Source organism: Mustela nivalis, assembly GCF_964662115.1.
Source record: "Mustela nivalis genome assembly, chromosome: 19".
Taxonomy (NCBI): domain Eukaryota; kingdom Metazoa; phylum Chordata; class Mammalia; order Carnivora; family Mustelidae; genus Mustela; species Mustela nivalis.
Window position 1 is genome coordinate 17741355 of NC_139038.1, and position 21993 is coordinate 17763347.

General features: G+C 56.1%; 1 protein-coding gene across 4 annotated transcripts in view; it reads left to right on the forward strand.

The window, feature by feature from the left end:
* The window catches only part of GSG1L (GSG1 like), a 193224-nt gene that overhangs the window by 161640 nt on the left and 9591 nt on the right, over positions 1-21993 (forward strand). Inside the window, exons 5-6 of one of the 4 annotated variants that reach the window (XM_082714643.1) lie at positions 7523-7690; positions 20142-20212. In XM_082714643.1, the coding sequence (XP_082570769.1) occupies positions 7523-7690; positions 20142-20212 (239 nt within the window). Of the gene's footprint in view, positions 1-7522; positions 7691-20141; positions 20330-21993 lie in introns of all 4 variants that reach the window. The other 3 variants (XM_082714642.1, XM_082714644.1, XM_082714645.1) reach the window with 3 other exon arrangements.

Here is a 21993-nt window from a genome sequence, read left to right on the forward strand (position 1 = left end):
TGCAGGCTGACAGTGTGGAGGCGCGGTGGAGGCCAGAGGAATCAGAGCGCATGGGAGCAGAGCCCCCACTCTGACCCTCACTGGCTGTGGACGCGCCCCAGGTCACTCAGCCTCCCCGTGCCTCAGTATCCTCATCTGTAAAATGGGGCTGGCCTGAGTTTCTCCTTGTGGGGCCCCTGCAAGTAGCGTGTCCTGTATCTCTTCATCTAGACACCTTACCCGAAAATAAAAATGGGTTCTTGTTTCTTACGGTTTAGTGCGTTGACCGGGCTTAGCTAGGTCATCCTTGCTCAGGGTCTCGTGTGACGCTCCCGTGGGTCGCTGGCCACGATGACATCATCTGGGGCGTGGCCAGGGAGGGTGTCCAAGCTGGCCCCTCCCAGCACCGGCTGTGGGTGCCGGCTGGGGGCTGGGGGCTCAGCGAGGCTGTCAGCGGGCGCGGCTTCTCGTGAGGAGCAAGGATCCCAAGAGATCTGAGCAGACGCTACGAGTTTATTTTATGACCTTGCCTCGGAAGTCACTCTGTCACTTCTGGTGCGTTCTCTCGGTCGAGAGCTAGTGATGGGGTCAGATTCAAGGCAAAGGGACCTCGAAAAGCACGAACCTTAGGAGGGGAGGCTCCAGGCAGGGGCATCTCGGGAGGAGCTGTGATGGGGACCCGCTGGATCGGGGCCGTGCGGTGCTTAGCACAGCGGTTGTGCTCCATGAATGCTGCTGTTGGAGGGAAGCAGCCGCCTCTCAGTCTATCCACCTCTGGAGTGGATGATAGTAATGTGTGTTTCATAGGGTTGTTGGAGGGACTATGTGTACCGAGCTCTTAAAGCGCTTGGTACACAGCGAGTGCTCCTAAGGGGCAGTGATTCTAAGTGGTGACAATGACATTGAGCCTTTGCTAATGCTGCTCTCACTTGCTAGGAGGCACATGCCCCGAATGTCCACACAGTGACACCGTGTGGGCGTGCAGGCAGCCCCTTGCCGTCTGTGCCCTGGGCTCCAGCTGCCCCGGAGGGGGGTGCCCTCCTGTCCCTTTGGCCCTAAGCCTCGGAACCCCATTGGAGGCCCCTCCCCACCTTCTGCCTGGCTTTTTTTTCTTTTTTTTTTTTTCCTTCCCCAGCTCTGTGTCTCAGGTCCCCAAGCTGTCTGGTCCTGCCGTGCTAACTCCCACAGACGGGTTACCAGGCCCAGTTCAGGGACCAGGACGCAGCCTCAGAGAGAGCAAAGGCCCAGAACACGCAGTGAGCCCAGGGGCTGCAAACTGCGCATAGCCCCGGGCTGGGGCTGAGACCAGCCCCTAGACGTTTTGTCGCCTGCCAAGGTGTTAGATAAGAGATGGATTCAGGCAACTTGGTGGCTCAGTTGGTTAAGCATCTGCCTTGGGCTCCGATCAGGGTCCCAAGGTCCTGGAATCAAGGACCACACTGGGCTCCCTGCTCCCGATTGCTTTCTCTCTCTCACACATACATACGCACAAATCTAGGGGGGAAAAAAAACCTATTAAAAATTACAGTGTTTTAAAAAAATAACAGACGTACTTGTTTTTAACATCTAAAAAGGTGAACATTTTATGTAAAAATCCAAGTTTGGGACTCCTATCAGAAGCTATGTCCTTGCCAAACTGGCCTTGCCACGTGCACCGGGAGCTGGAGTTGCGTGGTGGCTGTCCCTTTCCATGGGGCATCTGCTCCCCGGGTCACCCCCATCCCTGCCCCTCCCTGCCGCCTTGTGCTTTCCCGGCATCACCAACCACCAGACCCTGCAGGAATCTGCATGGTGGCCCCTGCGGGGAAGGGCAGCATGGCAGTTTTCCTGGTGATGACGGGAACGTGGAAAACTAGTCGCTTTGTCCTTCTGCTTCGAATTTGATCAAAATGGAGCAAGATTTTAGAAAGCCCCCGTCCTGAGCGTTCTGCCTGCAGACTGCGGGTAGGAGAGCATCACAGAGTTGTAGCTTCACCAGAGCTAGAAGCCCAGAGAGGTTAAGCAGTTTGGCACAGGTCACACAGCAGAGTAGCAGGTTGGGCCAGGACCGGGTTGAGGCAGGGATGCCTCTCTGTTCGCCCCCGAGACCCAGTCTCCGTGAAGCGGATGGCCTGGCCGCTACCCTCTTTTCTTCGCCTTGCGCCCTCCAATCTCCGCGACCCTGCGGAAACAGAAGGCTGGCCTCTTCCCTCTCTTGGGGCCCGAGGGCTGGCCTGCCCTCTCTGCAGGCCTTAGCTGGCCTTTCTGCTGCCGTGACCATCGAAGGACCTTGGCCCCACGGAGCCCCTGGAGAGGGTGTGTTTGCTGTCACCACTGTCACCGCTGGGAGACCGAGAGAGTGCTCAGCAGGAAGCTGGAAGCTCTCTCTCTTTCTCACGTCCCCCAAAGCAGGGGGCTCTGGCCTCCCTTCCTCTACGACCAGGGAGGGGACACCTGCTGGCCGTGGCTGAACTGGCTGGGCCCCCAGAACCTGCCACTGTCAGCTCTGCAGCCCTCAGCTCTGGGGCCCTGAGCGTGGCCTAGACCAAGCATTTGTGTCCTGTCTTGCACTCTGATTCTCTGTCCGTCCATCCTAATGAGGACTAGGGCTGCCTCCCTTGGGGGTCAGGTAACAGTCTTCCCACGGAGCAGGGCCTCTATTCATCCCCGGATCTGGTCCCAGCATCCGCCCTGGCCCGCCCTGCAGCTCCCAGAGCACCAAGAGGTTGACAGCCACTCTGTCCAGCCCATCACCCTCCCCTCTCCTCCCCCACAGTGTCCACTCTGCTCTCGGCTCCCAAAAACCAGGCCAACCACCCACGTACCTCACTGCACCCACTCAGAAGTGCGAGCTGCAAACTTGTCCCAAGGTTTTCAAACGGTGCCATGCGTGGGGACCTGGAGGGCTGCGGGGAAGAGGCCCAGCGAGGAGGATGGAGACTCGTGGATGCAGCCCATGCCCCCCACCCACGTGAAAACCAGTGCAGTGGTTTTATATCTGTTCGTTCAGTCTGTTTGGGTCGTATCTGTATTTCTTCGTTCTACCAATATCTACTGGGCACCTCCTATGTGCCAGGCACAGTTCTAGGTGCTAAGGATAGAGCAGCGAACAAAACAAAGCTTCTGTTTTCATGAAACTGAAGTTCTGGTGTGGGTGGGAAGATGATCGAAGCCCAAATAAGCGGGCCTGCCCCTTCTGGAAAGATGAAATAGACCTCGTCTCCCTATTCCTCCTGCTAAAGACACCTAAGATCCCGGAACACGACAAGACATAAGGCCAGCGCAACAAGGAGCTGGTCGAGAGAAGACAGTCAGCTGACCTGGGACCAAGAGACAGGACACCGGCGCAACCCAGGCTGGAAATGAAGAAGTCAGCAACCCGGCAATGCCAAAGATGCCCGTGTACGTGCAGGTGCATACACGCGCGCGCGCGCACACACACACACACACGCAAACACACCAAAAGTCTGCTTTCTGTAGCCACAAGACCAGGAAAGGGGCGGCCTACCAAGACAGAAAACTTAGCAACAACTGCTCTCGACAGTCACACATCCCAGAAAACAAACCACGAACAAACCAACGGCTGTGGGTGGACGCCCCCACTCGCGCCAAGCGCAGATTCCCTTCATGAGGCTGTCATGAGGCACGTCACCGGCGGCAGTGACAGCAGAGCAGGGAGCCGCGACTGTCACTTTTCTGGAATTGTAACAAACCCCACCCATCCCCGAACGGCAGTGGAGGTCACACAGGGAGCCAGGACCCCTGCCCCCAGGGACAGTCAGTTCTCCTCATGCAATGCCTATTAAAATCTCAGCAAGATTTCTTGTAGGTATAGACAAGATTATTCTGGAATTTATTAGGAAAGGCCAAGGAACTAGAATAGCTAAAACAATTTTGAGAAGACTCGAAGTGGGAGGAATTAGTCTATCCAATTTCAAGATTTAATATGTAGTTACAGTAGTCTAGGCTGTGCGGCCGGGGGGAGGGATACACAGAGATCAATAGGACAGAAGAAGGAGCCCAGAAACAGACCCACACAAATGGGCCTCGCTGATCATTGGACAAAGATGCAAATCCTATTCCGTGGAGAGGGGAGTAGCCTTTTCAACAAATGGTGGCTGGAATTATTGGACATACAGAGACAAAAGGAAAAAAAAATCAATCTTGATCTAAACTCCATGCCTGGTATCAAAATTAACTCAAAATGGTTTAGGGACCGAAATACAAATTGTAAGACTCTAAAATTTTTAGGGAAAAAAATAGAAAATCTTTGGGATCTAGACATAGGCACAGAGGTCTTAGATTTGATATCAAACGGATCAAAAACATAAATGGAAAATTTGATACCTTGCATGTCAGCAAAATGAAACACTTGCTCTGTGACAGACCTGTGGTTGGAAAGACAAGCGACCGAGGAAAACATTTGTAAGCCACCTCTCACACAAAGGCCCCGTATTTAGGATCCATACAAACACTCCCGACTCAACTGTAAACAACAACAGCGTCCAAACAATCTGATTAGAAAGTGGGCAGAAGAACATGAACAGATATTTTGCCAAAGAGAATAAACAGATGGCAAGTAAGCAAGAGAAAAGATGTTCAGCACCATTAGCCATTAGGAAAATGCAAATGAAAACCACAATGAGGTGTTACTACACAGCTATCAGAATCGCTCAAAGAAAAAAAAAAAAAAAGCGACAACATGACATGCTGGTGCAGATGTGGAGAAACTGCCTGATCTGAGGGCACAAATGGTTGGTACAGAAATTGGGTTGACTCTCCAGAGAAGTATACTGAGTGCTAAAAGTCGATCCCCCAAATACGGGCTGTGTGATTCCATTTATGCAACATTCTTAAAATGACAAAATAAGAGAAATGAAGAGCTGATTACTGGTTGCTAGAGGTTGGGAGGAGAGGGGGGTGTGGCTGTAAAATGGCAACAGGAGTGTGGTGAACGGAGACGGTCTGTATCTTGACTATTGGTGTCGGTATGCCGGCTGGGGACTGACTGTATCCGCAAGACGTTACCATTGAGGAAAACTGGGTACAGGGTACGTGGAACTCTCTGTGTTATTTCTTACAACTGCCTGTGAATCTATAATTATCCCAAAATAGAAAGTTTCATTTAAGAACAAAGAATAATAAATAATAGGAAGAAAAGCTACAGGAGAATTACAGGGTGTGGTGAGGCCTGCGAGGAAACTGAACAGGGGTGTGTGACAGGGAGAGAAGCTCCTCCCCTCGTCGGGTAACCAGACTTGGAAGCTGGACTTGCTCCTAGATAAGCTCCCTGATCCTAAAGACTCGAAATTCACTTTTAAAACTAAGCCATGTAAAATAGGGAATTTATAGAAAGCAATTGTGCAGGAATTTGGGTTGCTGATGACAGACACCCCATTCAGACTGGCTTAGAGAAAGAAAAAAATCCGATAAGGGAGTTTGGGCTCCCATAACTGAAAAGTCCAGGGATAATGGCTTCAGCACAGGGACCTGGATCTTTTTTCAAGGCTCTGCTAAGTAGTCAGCCTCCTTAGCAGGTTGCATGGTGGCAAGACAGTTCCTAGCAGCTCCAGGCTCAAATCCCACCAGCTTGGCACCCCGGGAGAGAGAGGACCGAGAGTCCCGGGATGGAGTCTCATCAGCCTGACTTGGGTGTCACACGCCCATCCGTGAACCAATGACTGTGGCCAGAGGGAAGTGATGCTCTCATTGGCCAGGTTTTGGCCATGCAATCACCCTAAAGTTTGGGGATGAGGCCAGCTCCACGCAAACCGTGTGGCCTGAGAGGAGGGAAGCACTGGCCCCTTAACAGAACGGTGACTGGTCAGGCCAAACCAACCTGGGTGTCGGGGAATCCCAGGAGAGGCCCGCTTCTTTGTTCTCCAGCCTCGCGTTCTGAATTTCCACCTCTGTAGTTCAAACACCCGTCCCACTTTGAGCTGGTCTTGAGTTTCATTGCTGAGAGGACAGAGTATCTGATTGGATCAACTTTGGTCAGATGCTCAGCCCTTATCCAATCGTCTGTGAACACGGAGGGCGGGGTGACCTCCCAGACTCTTTGACGGACAGGGCTGCTCTAAGACGGACCAGGTGGAGCCCATCGCTGTCCGTCATCGATACTGGAGAGCTTGTGGGAGGTCTACATTTGCTCCTTATCACGAAGGAACAAGGAATCCATTCGCAGTTTTGGCGATAAGGGACAGGTGATGATCGGGCATCCCTGGGAGACAGGCTGAATCCTCCCACTTCCCCTTGCTTGCCTTCTGGGTGGCCTGGGGCTGATAAAAAGCAGAGCAGTGCGTGTGGCAGGTGGGCTGCCCTGGCCTTGAGGAATGGATTGGCGGTGATGTTGAGAGACCCAACGGAGAAGAGGAGGTTGGATGCTGTGGGACAGGCAGGCAGCCCTGAGCCTTGATTGGGAGGAAACCCGTCATCCGGGCAGGGACTGGAGAGCATGGACGCGGAGACCCGGCTGGGTGTAACTCACGGGAGTCAGGCAGGTCCCCGCTCCTGATTCTAAATGTTACTGCCCCGTCCTGGTCAGAGGAACTAGGCGGGAGGCCACGTCTAGAACGGACAGCGGGTCAGAGAAGACCAGCGCCTGGTCCCTGATCTGCTAGGTCCACACCTCCTTCCCTTCTTTCCTGCTGTCAGCTCTGGCTGGCCCCACATCCACGTCAGGTGAGCGCAGCCAAGAATTGCCGGCAGTGCTTGGAGGAAGGGTGGAGAAGAGCGCCACACGGTCATGATAGCTTAATCTCGCAGAGGGAGAGTTTGGAAATGAAGCCAGACAGAAGGGGGCAGGAAGCATGTTGAAGCTGCTGGTGGTAGTAAGGACAGCGAACTTCTTTTGAGTGCCTGCTCTATGCACCAGGCACAGTCTGAGATGATTTGGACGGGCCATCTCCTTCAATCCTTACAACAACGTTGTGAGTTGGTGCTGTTGTTACATCCATTAAAATGATGTGAGGAGTAAGGGGCGGGGGGGTTAAGCATCTTGCCCAAGGTCAAACATGAACAGAGGTAATTTAACCCACCATGGACACCAGCTTTTAGGGTCCCCCCCGCCGCTTCTTCTTTATCATCAGCTCCAACTAATTGCACTCTCCCGTGCTGCAGCATCTCAGACCTCCGGCAGTCTGTGGGCTACTTCCTCACTGCCTCGTGCCTCCGTGCCTTTGCACACGCCCTTCCCTCTTCATGGAATGCCCTTCTCCCTGGTAAACTCTCGCTCATCCTGCAAGACCCCTTGCGGCCTACCTGTGCTCTGGTGACCTTCCCTGAGTCTGGCCCCTGTGGATGGAAGGTCTCGCTCTTTCCTTGTGGCCCAGTAATGAAGGCTGTCATGTCTGCATCACAGTGCACAGACTGAGTGGGGCGGAGACCTCATCTTGGTCTTCTCTGCAGTAGCACCTGCTCCAGAGTGGCCCAGAGAAGGCAGCTGTGCAAGATGAATGCATGTATGGCGGGGGGGGGGCGGTTTCCTGTCCCCTGCCCACCCTCACTGTGGCACCTGTCCCCTGCCCACCCTCACTGTGGCCCCTGTCTCCTCATCTCTTGGCAGCCTGGCGTGGGGCTCCTTTACCTGCTGCATGGCAGCCTCTGTCACCACCCTCAACTCCTACACCAAGACGGTCATTGAGTTCCGGCACAAGCGCAAGGTCTTTGAGCAGGGCTACCGGGAGGAGCCGACCTTCATAGAACCTGAGGCCATCAAGTACTTCCGGGAGAGGTCAGTGCACATGGGGTCACCTCTGGCCATCATTGGGAATCCAAAGTCCAGGGTTTGACCTCAGTAGCCACAGGGCTCCAGTCAAAAGCTAGAGTGATTGGACAGAAGCATCCTGGGGGTGTAGTGGGGTAGAAGGGAAAGGCTGGGTAAGGCAGAGTTTGGACCCCACTGTGTTGGCATTTCTGGGATATTTTGGTGTTTTATGGGATATGAGGTTGCCTTGTGATCAGAGCCTGAGAAACCAAGAAGAAAGAACTGAGTCTCAGTGTTTGCTCGTTAGCCCCATGCTTCTGAGAACCATGTCTTTTTAGGGGCATACCGAGAACAAACCAAGGTCCTCTTCTTGGGCTCTGTTACAGCAATGAGTGGAAAGAGGGACCCAGCAGTGGGATTGTTGATGACTGCTGGAGGACGAGGTCTCCTCAAGGCCAGGGACTACAGCGGATCCCCTGAGTCCTCAGAGTCCAGTTGGGAATAGAAGGGCCAATCAATCGTGTATATATGAATGGATGGTTGAATGCTTGGGTGTATGTACGGAAGTGTGTTTGGGTGGGTGGGTGGCTGGATGGTTGGATGGTTGGGTGGGTGGATGGATGGACGGATGGGTGTATGTATGGATGGATGGATGGTTGGGTGGGCGGTTGGATGGTTGGTTGGGTGGAAGGATAGATAGATGAATGAATGAATTCACGCATGTGTGCGTGCATACATGGATGGGTGGGTACTTGGCTGCATGGGTGGCTGGTGGAGAATGGCTGAAGGACAGACAGGCAGAGTCAGCATGTTTCCTGGGACCATCTCTTAAATAAACCACGCATGCCCAAATCCTTGCCACAGGGTCTGCTTTTAGGGGAGCTGACTGGATATGCAATAATGCCTTTCAGTGGTAGTGGACTGAAAGGTTGTCAGGACTGATGAACAGAGTCTGAGGAGGAAAGGGGGAAGGAGACTGCAGAGATGGGCAGCATCGAGGACCTGGACTCTCTGAGGCAGTGGAAAGGTTTCAAGCCAAGGAGTCACATGACGGAGGCCACACGGGCACCTCTCTCGGACTCCTGCAGACCTCGTCATCTCTCCTGTGCCGCGTGGGCCTCCTTTCTGTGCTTTGAACGCTGTGAGCTCACCCCCTCCCGAGGCCTTTTGCACTTGCTATGCCCTTGATTGGAGTACGCACCTGGCTGGCTGACTCGGGTCTCAGCTTGAACTTCAGCTGCTCAGTGAGGCCTTCCGTAATCAGTCGGTCTAAATTCGCCCCGTGCACTCCAGCCAGGTTTTCAGAGCACCCACACAACCTGACCGTATCCTGTTCGTGTCTGAGTTTACAGGCTGTGAGCTCCAGGATGGACAAGCTTCGTGGTCTTGTTCCCTGCTCTATTCCCAGCTCCTACAACTGGGCCAGGCACCTAGCAGGTGTTTTTTTTATTTTTCTTTGGATAACCGACTGAATTCTCCCTGGAGACCTCAGGCCCGGCTGCCCCACACACTTTGAGCTCAAACTTCACCATCACCAGTCAGATGCAGCTTCCTGGCTCCCCGACGCTAGGGTCCCAGATCAGGTGTCCAGTCTGGGGCCAGACAGCTGTGGCTGGGAAGCTTGGACTCCTTGGGCATACGGGGCCACCTTGCCCACGGCTGGGGTCAGTGTGCTCACCAGGAAGGTGGCAACGGCTGGCATAGGACAGGACCCGCAGGAGGTGCTTAGGAACCATATATAGCAGCCGTATACACAGCACGATGTCTAAAGCCATCCCTTATCACTGCATCCTCAGCTGTCCCCTCGGCTAGGAGAGAACCCGGGGCATCTGCAGGCAGCCTTGTCCTACCGAGGCAGAAGACAGGACCTCTCCGAACCCCATCATCAAGAAGCTGCTGTTTGCCAGTGCCCTGGTTGGAACGGTCCCTAACAGCTCAGGCCCCGGGCGTGTGGGGGCAGATGCCTGGTTCTCAGCATATGTGCAGAATATCCCTTTACGCGTTCATAACTTGAACATTATGCAGAGGTTCATCAAATTTTATTTCCCTTCCTCTCTGAGGAGAGCATTTCAGCTTAGCTGGGCTGTTCTAATTTTTTTTTTTTTTTTTTTTTTTTTTTGGTGCTTCCCCACAAAGCTCAGAGCATGTGGCTCTCTCCCGGCACAGGTCTGCAAGTGGCCCAGCAGCAGCAGGGCTGAAATCCTGCACTGGCCAGTGTCCCCAAAACTGTAGCCACAGACACCAGGGGAGAGATCTGAGGGGCTCACCTGCCTAGGTTTTCCCCTCCTTGGGGGGTTGGAGGGTGGCGGAAGGAGCAGGGACTTCGGGAAAGCCTCAGTCTGAGTGCGTGGTGTTCCAGACCTGTGGCTTCACTGCTGTGTGACTTGGGGCAAGGCACTAAGCCTGTCTGGGCCAGTGTCCTCTGACGGCCGGCAAGAGAGCCCAGAGCCGTCAGCGTCCTGGGAAGTCACACTTTGTAATGCAGGTAATGTGCTGGGCAGAGTGCTGCATTTTGTATCTGTGAGTCTGTTGCTTCTGCCGCTGATGTGACATAGAAAGCTTAGTAATGATGAAGACGATTGGCTTAGGAGACGGCATTTTAGGCATTAGGAATCTAATAACCGTATTAATAACCACAGCAGACATTGGGTGCCTTCTCTCTGCTCCAGGTATGACTCCGTGAATTCCACCACGCCTCGGGGAGGTCATAGGTACTATTGTGTCCCCTGTTTTATAGATGTGAAATCAAGGCACAGAGAGGTAAAGTGACTTGTCTAAGGTCACACAGCTGGTAAGTGCCAGAGTTGGGATTTGAAGCAGGCCACAGTCTTGTGACGTGTGACCTCTCGAGACTGGTCAGCAGGCTCTGCCCGGCACTGAGGAGGGAGCTGGGCTTGCAGGGGTGAATGAGGGGAGTCTGCTGAGGGCTCAGGGTGTGAGGGTGGGTGTGGTGCCCGGGGAGAGGGTGCAGGGTCTCCCAGCTGTGCCCACGGTTGCTGCCCACTTCACCAGGCCTCTCCCTCTGCTCCTGACTGAGGACAAGATGCCACCCTGTTGGGGCTGACGGGGCAGGGAGGGCCTGGCCGCTGCCGCAGGCCACCCCCTTCTCTTCGAGTTTTCTCTGGGGGGAGCCTATGCAGGTCTCAGGACTAACTGGGCAGATTCTGAACAGTTTTCAGGGGTTTTGAAATGCAGGGGTGTGTGTGCACAGGGAGGCCAGTGTGCACGCGTGCGAACCGGGGGCTGGGGAGCCTACTCCTGACTCTGAGCGGCTGCTTCGAGAAACGTCTGGAATTAAGCGCTCCCCAGGTCCCCCGCCTGCCATCCCCAAGGAGGACGTCTTAATGGGGCCTCGGAGGGGAGGGTCAGAAGCTGCCGAATGAATGAAAGATAAATATTTGCAGACCCGGCTTTCCTGAATGCTTCACGTTCGGATCTGCTTTAACAACTCGTGGAGGAGAGCCAGACCTGTTGGATTGGACCCCGGCAGGGTTTCACAGCCACAGGGAACAGCCCCCCTGCCTCCCTGGGGGAAGCCGCCGGGGTGGGAGAGCGAAAGTCTGGGAGCTTCCAGGGGGTGAAGAGCAGGTTGGGCGGCCTCCTGCCTGTGGGATCGGATCGCCGGCCTTCGCCTCGCTCTGCGACGTCCCGCTCTCTGAACTTACTTGTTAATCTATTTACCGCCTGGTTTGTCCCTGCCTCCTGTGTGCACAGCACCAGAGAAAGTGGACAACAACAGTCTTTGTGGTTTCTGCTGGATCCGGCACCTAGGAGCTCAGGGGCTCAATGAGTTGTGTTACTGTTACTAACTCTTCATAGTAATTACACTGTTACCCACGGTGCAGAGCGGGACTGGGCTTCCTTTGGCTGTTCCTGGCCTGGCTGTGCGTGCACTCATTTAACCTTGGATGCCCTCCGTAAGGAATCGACCATGTTGAACTTAACTCCATAATTTGCTAACTGTGGGTCACGTCCCCTCCTGCAGCCTCTGTTTTCCTGGCTGGAAAATGGGCTGGCATCCTTCCTCACAGTTTTCTTTTGAGGATTACATGAGATGATGCAGTGAAGTTTCACTTTATAAAACCGGGGCTCCCCCTTTCCCTGCCCACACCCCTGTCAGAAACCTCCCTCTGAACAGCACAAGGAAGACACTCCCTGCCTGAGAAAGGATCCGAGCACACACCATAAGCTGGCGGCCCTTGGAGAATCCTGCCCGAAGACGTGCTTTGCTTGGTCCCTATGGTGGTTTAAAAATGTTTAAATTTTGGCTGAGTTTTAAGAATCAGAATCGCCTTAAGACGCCAAGGTTTTTGCTTCGCATGAGAAAGCGGAGGGTCTGGCTGCACTGGGCTCCCGCTCTCACATGGTGTCGGTGGGCTGGAGCGCGCGGCAGCATCCTCCCCGGGAGGCCCCCGGGCTCGCCCAGCACCTGCCCTGCCTTGGGATCTATGGAGCACGGCAAGGTGCCATCGTGGGGTCTCCTGGAGGTGACGGCAGGCCGAGGGCCCAGGCCCAGCCCAGGGCAGCTGGAGGATAAAAGAGCTTTCAGAGATGAGACCCTTGAGCCAAGTTTCCAGAGGCACGTGCGGCGTTCGCCAGCCAGATGGGCAGCGGGTGAGAGAAGGCGTTCTTAGGCACAAGCAGCAGCACGGGCAAAGGCCCAGAGAGGGAGCACACAAGTGGATTTAGGAAAGTCTGAGCAGTTCGGTTTGATTTATGAGTGGGAGTTGGACCGGAGTCTCTGATCTCTCTCATCTTCCCACAGCACTGGGGTGGGGGCTGGCGGCCCCAGAGAATTTAAAAATCACCGGCAGGAGGCCCATGGCGTAGCAGCCCTCCCCAGGCCTCCTTCCTGGGGCGCACGCGGCCGCACGGGGCCTCGAGGCGGGCACGGAGGAGCCAGACCTCAAGAGCGGGGAGATAGGCACAGGCTTAAATGATTCCTACCCCATTGAGGGCCTGACACGCCCCTTTGCCCATCTTCCTGCTTGGTATGGGGGGGCTCTCTGCTGTCTGCTCTCCTGTCCATTGTAGGGACGCTCTTGGAAGGGCCTGTCTTCACTTTGTCCCCTCTCTCTCATAGCACAACCCGCTGTCCCAAACAGCTCCCAGGGGCCCTGACCCTCAGCATACGCACCCCTCCCCAGGCCCCGCTGGCCACTCCTCCCTCCCCTTCTGTTAAGTGGCGATGCCCCCCCGGGCTCTTTCTGAGCCCTCCTCTGTCCTCATTTGACACAAGCCTCAGTGGCCCCATGTGTGCCAGGATTCCCGCATTCTTAGTCCACCCCAGACCGCCCGACTCCGTAGACATCTGTCTCTTTGCTGCTTCTACCTTGGATTCTCAAAAGCACCAAAACCTGGCATGGCCGGGACCGACTCATGATGGTCTCCTCCAAACCCAGGCTTCTTACCATGACTCTCTGCCCCCTATGGTCCTGCGCCTGCGAGCCACACCCCTGTGGGCCCTACATGCTTTTCCTGCATCCGCCCTTACCCCTCCCGTCTGCGTCCCCTCCCCAGTGGGATGCCCCTTCACTGTGCTACTAACGCAGGACACCTCTGCCCCAGTTTTCTGCCTGAAACACCGCAGTGATTTCTGCTCACTGTCACATGTGCGGCCCAGCCACCTCCTAGCCTCACCGAGACCCTGGTCCCCTTGCCTGCACGCAGCACTCCGTGGGCCCTGGCAGTTCCCTTCCTAGCGGGTGGTTCTGCCTGCGGGTAGCCGCTGGACCGCTGTCCTCTCTGCCAGGAGAGCCCCCCCCCGGCCTCCCCAGCTTTCATCCTTCAGGTGTGCCTCCAGCTTCGACCCCGAGCGAGACAGACCCCTCTCTGACCTGTAACAGCCCCGTGAACGGTCCCCCACCTCGCTCAGCTCTAACCTCGTAGTTCCTCAGCAAGGTCCCACGGGACAAGGACCCATGTCTGCTGTCCTATTTCCTTCCCCACCAGGGGGATGGATGGAGATAGTGAGGAAGAGCAGAGCGGAAAAAGCCTCTTGGGCAGGTCACGGGCCTGTCAGATAGGCCAAGCGACCTTTGCTGTCTGGAGCTGTCCATGGTCTTGCTTGTGTGACCAGTTCCCCAAGCCAAGCTCAACAGCCCCACGCCTCAGGTGTGCCCGTCTCCTCGAAGGCCGAGGAAGGGGCTTTGTAGATAACCCAAGTCTCGAGTCTTTCATGCATCGTAGGAGCCCCAGAGAGGCCGTGAAAGGTGGGGTGGGGGGTCCCACATGGGCTAAGGATTATTTGTTTTTCTAAATCACAATTTCTCACCCGTGCAGTTCTGAAAATAATCTCGAGGTGCTCGCATCTGGAGATCTCAGTCGAAAACCCAGTCCTGGGGACGCCTGGGTGGCTCAGTCGGTTAAGCCGCTGCCTTCGACTCAGGTCATGATCCCCGGGTCCTGGGACCGAGTCCCACATTGGGCTCCTTGCTCGGCAGGGAGCCTGCTTCTCTCTCCACCTCTGCCTGCCACTCTGCCTACTTGTGCGCTCTCTCTCTGTGACAAATAAATAAATAAAATCTTAAAAAAAAAACAAACAGTTCTGGAGAGACGGGAGAGAAAAGTCAAGTGCACGGAACAGTCATGGAGGGCATTGACAGCGTGGATGTTTATCTTCTCTGTTATTTTCCTCACATGTTTCGTATCATGATGTTATTACTCAGAAGATGGGAAGAGCAAAAAAAAAAAAATCTTTTTAAAAAATCCATTTATCTCCTGTATCTTGGAACGACACATTTGATATGATGTTATGGAATCTTAATTTCCTACTTACAGTCATTGATTTGCCAGCATTTCTCTTAATTCCAGTCTGTATTCCACGGCAAGTGGAGTTTTGTCCTTTCAAAATCAAAGGACAAAACGTGTCCTTTGTCCTCTGTGACCGTCCCCTAGACAGTTAGCTTCTGAGATGGGTTCAGTCACAGCACCCTCTTGCCCACCTATTTTCGCTTTCACGGCCTGAACATTACTTCCAGCGATGCTGTGCCCTTCCTCACCCTCGTGGGGGTCCTTTGAAATTGCCACATACTCTGGAGAGGCCTGTGGCAGCACCTGGAAATGAGAGGTGGCCCCGTGAAGACTGCAGGACCCTTGGCCGGCCAAAGCAGCGTGAAGGAAGAGCCGGAAACACAGATGGGCCCTTGAGTGGAAATCGGTCAGAAGGAAGCGGGAGAGCGTCTGGAAGGAATGGCCAGTTCAGGAGGAATGGCCTTCAGGACTCCCAGCTGGAAGGGACCGGGAAGCAGGAGGGACTTGGCGAGGGGGTCTCTGGGCACCCTCCAACCCCACTGGCATTGTGGCCAGCCCTTAGGTGTTGCCCCTGTGTAGCTGGGACCCTGGGGAGGCCCCTGGAGGCTTGGGTCCCCTGGGTCACAGCCTAGGATACCAAGGGCGCCTGGGCCGAAGCTTAGCAGAGCCCCACGTGCGCCTAAAGCCAGGGGTCCAGTGCCTGCTCTTCTGTGATCCGGGGCCAACAGTGTGGGCCTTACTTGGGAACCTGTGAGAATGCAGAGTCTCGGGCCCTGCCCCAGACCTGCTGAACCAGACTGGCCCATCCATGAGTGGCGAGCGAGGTCAGGCTCAGGAAACGTCAGGCTGGAGGGCGGAGCAGGTGCTCAGAAGGTGGGCGTGGCCAGAGGCCGACGGAAGGGCCCCCACCCCCCAGCCAGCACCAGCCAGAGCCATCTGCACACGTCCGTAGAGGACAGGACTTGGTAGGAGTTTGAAAGATTTCTCGGAAAGCTGAGATGGCCGAGACTCCCAGGCTTGCCATCGAATGTGGGGGTTTTTCCCCCATTTTGTTTTCTAGTTACTCATTTTTATTGCATTTTATTTTAAAAAAAAAAATGGTCCAAGGTAGATTGGAAATTAAGGTGGGGGGGCCAACACCTAGTCCTTTGTCAGACGGATGGAGACGTATGCACGGGCTGTGGACTGCCAGTTCCTACCGGGAAGTGGCTGGAGGCTTGGGAAACAAGCCAGCCCAGGGACAGCGAGAGAGGGGCTGGCTTTGAGGACGGTACTGACAAGACCGCAGGGGACAGAGAACGTTCTGGAAGGGCTGTGCTGGCGAGGTGCTGGGGCTGCTGTCCCAGCAGAGAGAAGACCCGGCGGGAACTCCTGTGTGTGGTGACCTGACCTGCCGTGGCCACGTTTGGCCCAGGAATTAGGTGGGCAGGTACTTGGGGGTCCTCCTGAGAAGACGGGGCGGTGGCCCTGGCCTCCCCGCAAACCATCGGAGCCTCTCCGCCTCCATCACTCCCCGGCATTCGTCTCTTCTCTCAGAAGACAGCCAGCACCCAGCCACAGCCCGATTCTGGAAGCGGTGGGTCCCTGGGGCGGTGGCTTCGTGACCGTGCAGTCACCCCCTGCACAGCTGTTGGCACATCTGCCTGCGGTTCTCAGAGCTGGAGTTGGATGGTCCCCGCTTCCCTCCGGGACCTCACAACGCAGGTTGGGGGGACCCAGGGTGGGTGGGACTGAGAGTCCCTGGCCACCTGGGGGTCTGCGGGGCACTGATGAGCCGGAATCAGCCGCACACGGCGTGCGCTTGTCTGCCCCACGGCCCCACAGTCAGCGTCGTCACGCTGCTGCCTTTCCGTCCGCCACGCTGGGAGTGTGCACGGACACCGCAAAGCCGGGCTCTTGCCTTTACTGGCCCCCACCGAATGGGGGCAAGTCCCAGGGCCACATCAGCCTCGGTTCTCCTACTGTAAGATGGGGATGATGGTTAATGGTGGTGGCGGCAGTGACTCTGGTGGCACATAGATCTGAGTGGGTGCAAACAGACCCCAAATAATGAAGATTTAGACAGCTGATGAGTGTATTTTGTTCTTACTTGAAAGGCTGGGCGGGTATAGCGGTTCCCGTCGCCTTCACCTAGGGCTCCTCCCCCCTCGCTAGGCACCAGCCTAGCTTCTGCCCTGACTCTCTTTGTCCCCAGTTTGTGAAGACTCTGTCTCTTCTGGGACGGAAGGCTGCATATGACTCCCTGTGGGCGCTCTCTGCCCTCAGTCTGCTTCTTCCGAAACACCCCTTTCCAGAGGCGGCGCGTGGCTCAGGTCTAACTGATGGAATGGAAGGAGAGGGGGCGTGGCTTCGGTGGTGGGGGGCTCCGGGGTAGGGATTGGTGGACATGTTAAAATACCGGAACCATGAGAAGGAGTCACAGATGGACAGACCGTAAAGGTCCCCGGAGGTGAGGTTGATGACGACCATCGTGATAAGGATGAGCACACCAGATGCACTCGGCTTCCCACGGGCCCATTCGGTTACTCCTCTAGCCCCCTTGAGAGGCTGGTGCACTATGACGCCCACGGATCAGAGGAGGAAGCCACACGGGCGGGTGATCAGGACATGTCCAGACTCAAGCGGCTTTCACAGAGGTGATGCCCGAGCCCCGCGGAGGACAGCCGTGTCCGCTGCAGACTGGGGGTGTCTCCTGAGCAGGGCTTCGGTCCCAGCACGGTCCCCCCTCACCTTTATTTGCCCTTCAAGGCACTTGTAGTTAATTTCTTGCACCACCATTTAGGAAAAAAGAACAACTGTCTCCAGAAAGCTCGTAATATTTCCTGCAGGAAATCACCGTTCAGAACCCAATGTAATCGTCACTAGTGCCGCTCGCTGTTGGTCTTCTCTTCCTACGCAGAGCTCAGCACCCCGATGTTCCCACGGGGCCGCTCGTAGCCTCGGGGCTGCCTGTGCACTTCCTTGTCTCTTCTTTGCCTGCGAACACTCCTGGGGATGCTGGTGCCAAGCACCAGGCTAGACCCTGGGGCCTCCGAGTGGAGAACGAGATAAACTCCATCCCCTTCTCTTGGACTTTAAACTGTACCGGGGAAGCCCGCCGATTGAGTTTAGAAATCATGGTGGTTAAACTGTTTGGAGCCCTGGCTCTGTGCCAGGTAGTGGGTTCCGGGGTCCACAACCAGCGGGGTGCTGGTGCTTGTCCTTATTGTCGTGCTTAGTTAGCACCGTGTGCCCACTGCCATGTAGAACCTTCTAGACCATAGGGTTCAGAGCAGTCAGGTGAGCTGCACAAAGCCATGCTGCTTGGGGATAGCAGAGCTGCCGTCGGCCATGATCCCTCCTCGCTACAGGGCCCAAGGGCTCAGTCGTGCCCAGAAGATCCCTGTGTCCTGATGTGTCTCTTGCCGGGGAGTGCTGGGGGCTATGGGAGGGTCCTCAGCTCTTGTCATAACCACTGACACGCCTTACCCCTCACCAGATGGCTCCCAAGCGCCTGCAGATCACTTCCATTGATGACTCTGGTACTCAAACCCAGCACGAGGCCTCCAGTATTTGCCGGCTAATTGGCAGGTGTTCTCTGATCTGTTAACTATTGAATTCTGGGCTTCCTGGTGCCAGGTCTGGGAGCCCAGGGAGTGGGAGGGACCAGACCAGGTGGGGCTGCCTCTCTCTATAAACCCCATCTCCTGGGCTCACTGGCCCCTGTCCCTGGGGCCAAGGCTCCCTGCAGAGCCCAAGGGAGGTGCCCAGCATGAGGCTTGGACGGGAGGATTTCAGAAGATAAGAAACCCTGAGAACTGGGAACCTGGGGTCGGTGGAGTAGTTGTTCAAGGTTAAGGCTGAGAGACGCAAGAGGATGTGTGCGGCCTGTCTGTGGCAGGGCAGGCATCTGTTGACCCCGAGGCACTGGGGATGGCCAGGCAGATGGCACTCTGGGATAGGGGTGGGCTCAGTTACCTGGTCCAGCCTCCCCGCAGTGTTTGCAGTGTCATGATTGGTGGTCTTCTTGTCTTGATTACCTCTGGAGATGGGGAGCTCAGCATCTTCCCAGATACACATGCAGGACTACTTTTAAGAGTGTCAAACTCTTTAAAAAAAAAAAACAAAATACCCTACGTGTCTGTCAGTAGGGGGTTGAATATTAACTGTTCTCCCCCATACACTATGAGGGAAAAGGTAAGTGAGATTTATGTGTCCTGACATGGCACGATGCTGGAAATTTGTGGGTAAGGATAAAGCCAGGTTATGAAATCATGTTTAATTTGAGGCTGTATATGTTTTAAAAAAAAGTTTTAATTCTGAGATGATAAACACAAAGCTCCTAGTGGTGGTGAAGCCACCACAGGGAGGTGTCATTATCGGGGGGGGGACTTCTGCTGTATGAGTGGGAGGTTGTTTTTTTTTTCCTTTCTTTTCTTTTTTAAATAAGCCAGTGCTCTCTGGAAAAAAACAAAGATGCTTCTACTAAAAGATGCAAAAAAAAAAAAAAAAGAAAAAAGAAAGAAAGAAAAAGAAAAGGACATCTTTCCTTGTATGGAACCTTCCCACAGCATCAACATGCCTTCCTGTAGCTTCAGCCCTTAGGGTTTTGTGCTGCCATCGGGAAGCAGCCGGGCCGTAGAAGGTACTTGTCGAAGACCTACTTGTGTTAAAGTTTGCTTCCTGGGAAGCACAGGCCTTGCCCCTGGGTCCAGATGGCATGGGGAGTCTCGGGCGGCGTTATACGCCTGTCACAGTCTGCCTCGTGTGCCCGCTGTCGTCTACTGGGCCGGCGGCTCTGGGGGCAGACCATGCGGTAGACGTTTCGGCGGGGCACACAGCGTCTGGAGTAAACGGCCCAGAGCAGGGTCTCTGGACATTCCTGGTGAATGAGTGAATGAACGAGCAGTCTGAGGGGACCAGAAGGATCAGCGCAGGAGTATTTCTGTCCCTTCCACTAGGCGTCTGCAACGGCCTGGTGGTCATCTGTCACCGTCCCTGTGCCGCCTCCTCTAGCTCCACGCTCTGGACATAGCTGGGCAATTCGAAATAAGACGTGATGGCAAGAACCAGAAAACGGGGCTGGGGCATTTGCTTGGGTGGGGACTGAGACTTCCCTGCAGGAGAGAACAGAGCATCTCCATGCAAAGAAGAAGCAGGAGCAAGTTAAAGGCCAAGAGGAGCTGAGGAAAGATCTAAGAGCGAGCGTGGCCACAGACATGGAACTGGGAACACTTCCGGGGTTCCTCAGCAGATACGAAAGTGATTGTCAGTGTTTCTACTTCTGGGGACCAGAGTGTGTTCCTCTCACGGGGATGCACCCCTGGGCTGGACCGTGTGGGGGCTCCGCAGTGTATTTGGGTTACACAGGGGCGAGCCCAGTGGGGGAACACGGCCCCAGCCCTTCCCCGGGCCCGGTCCGCAGCGGGATGAGGGCGAGGGCTTAGGTCTGCAGCTGCCTGCACCCAGACCCTCGCTGGCTCGGCGTTCCCTGCCCCACCGGTTCCAGCCCCGCCTGGAACTGGACTGGTCGTGTTCGCTTTCAGTGCCTCAGCTTCCCCATGGACAAAACAGAGATCACGGCACCCATCGAATAGGGCCGGGGTAAGGGTCTTGGCGGCGGCCATGGCCCAGGTTGCTTTGCGCAGGGTTCCCGGAGGGAAAAGACTGTACTTTTCAGGTCCTGGGCCTCTGCCAGCTCAGCTTGCTCTTTCTGACACAGGCTTTTGGGTCCTTTTCTTTCCAGGATCGAGAAGGGGGATGGGCACGAGGAGGACGACCTGCGCTTAGACTGTCGTCACGAGCGATACGCTGCCCGTAAGTGGCCTCGTCGGCAGCACCCCACCTGTGCCATCCGAAGGGAGGGGACCCTGGGGCTGAGCCAGCCCGACCTCTCCCTGCAGCCCTGCTTGCTCCCGCAGACACACCCTCCAGGTGGGGAAACTGAGGCTGGCGTCTCGGCGTAGCCAGTGCCCCGCACCCCGAAGCTGTGGTCCTCTCACAAGGGAGATGGGATGCTAGGAGGTTGAGGGAGGATGTTGGGTGCTTCGGGGCAGGCCGGTGAGCCCCAGCTCAGGTCCGGGCTGGGTGGGCTGTTGGCCAGAAGGGGGAACGGCCCCAGGGTCTGACTAGCCAAGGCAGGGAGGGGACAGTGGTTGGGACTCGGGTGGGCTGCCGAGGCTCCTCCGCGCCGAATGCAGTGGCTTTGTAGCCTCACTGTGGGGGACACCACAGACAGACTCTCGGGCACCCATTAGGAAAACAAACGCCGGGACCAGAAAGCAAAGGTTGGTAAAAAGAGAGAAAGGGCCTTGCTCTGGCCGGTAAAATAAAGAGGCGACGTGAGATTGACGTTAAAATGGCAGAAGCTCAGCTCAACTCCGCTCAGCCTGCGGAAGGCCTGCCACGGACTCCCCGCCCGCCCCACCCCCTTCCAAGGGCTTGTCCTGCCTGACCTCCCGGGTTCACGGACCCCCAGCCCCGACAGCTGGGACTAGGAGCCGCGTTGTGCAGAGGAGGACGTTCAGACTCAGAGAGGTCGCGCAGCTCGGAGGCTCCCAGTAGAGCAGTTGCAGCAGACGCCGCCCACGCCCTGCCTGGGTCTCCCAGACCGTTCAGGACCCTCCAGTGCCTTCCCGCAGCCGGTGTCTGCGTCTTCGTGCCTGGGGGCTTTTCCCACCTGCACTCCCAGAAGCAGAGGGGACCAGGGAGCAGAAATCCCTCTGAGGGGCTCCGAAGCCCGTAGGAGGAATGAGGGCTGAGAACACTGGTCCAGCGTCCAGGCTCCTGCTTGGGCCCGAGCCTCCCTGCGCTCCCTGCAGAATGGGCAGGCAGCCCTGCGTGGAAGGAGGCCCTGGGGCTGATCTTGGGGGGCCCCTGGGTCTTGGGGGTCTCAGGGAAGCCCAATCACCGAAGCCCAAGGATGCAGAAAGGGTTGACGGGACCCCGTCAGGCTCTAAGAGCAAGCGCTGGAATTAATGAGGACACCCAGGGTCGGGGCACCTGCAGGAGCCCTCCACGCCCAGCCCGCCCCCCTCCCCCCCGGCCCTCACCCCTGCCCTAACCCACTTCATCTGCCAGGCGGCTTTCCCTCCCGGAAGGAGCATCAGTGCCCTCGTGCACAGGACAACAGCCTGTAGGAAATGCGTCTTTCATTCCCTCCAAGACACAGCTGTGAGGGAGCGCGAGCACAGAGTCTTCTGCCTTGCGGGGCTCACCCTCCCTCTGCGGGGTGGCGCGGGAGAAAGTCAGAAGCGACTCAGAAACGAACCAGGCCACCTCGGCTAGAGGCAGGTGCTCAGAGGGCGCGGGTGAGGGCCGGGCAGGCGGCTCTCGGGCGCCTCAGTGACCGGAGCCTGGAGGACGAGAAAGAGCCGGCCCCGGACTCACCCTTCCAGGCAGAGGCTTGCAAGGGCGAGTCCCCGAAGCAGGGGCGGCAGGACCAGAGGCCAGCGTGGATGGAGCAGGGACCGCATGGGGAGGCCGGTGATGGGGCTAGAGGGGCGTGGGGGCGGGGGCGGGGGAAGGAGCTGGCCATGCAGTGGGGGCCCGGGGTGTTTTGAGCGGGAAGGAGACTCATCCAGATCCTTCATCTGTTC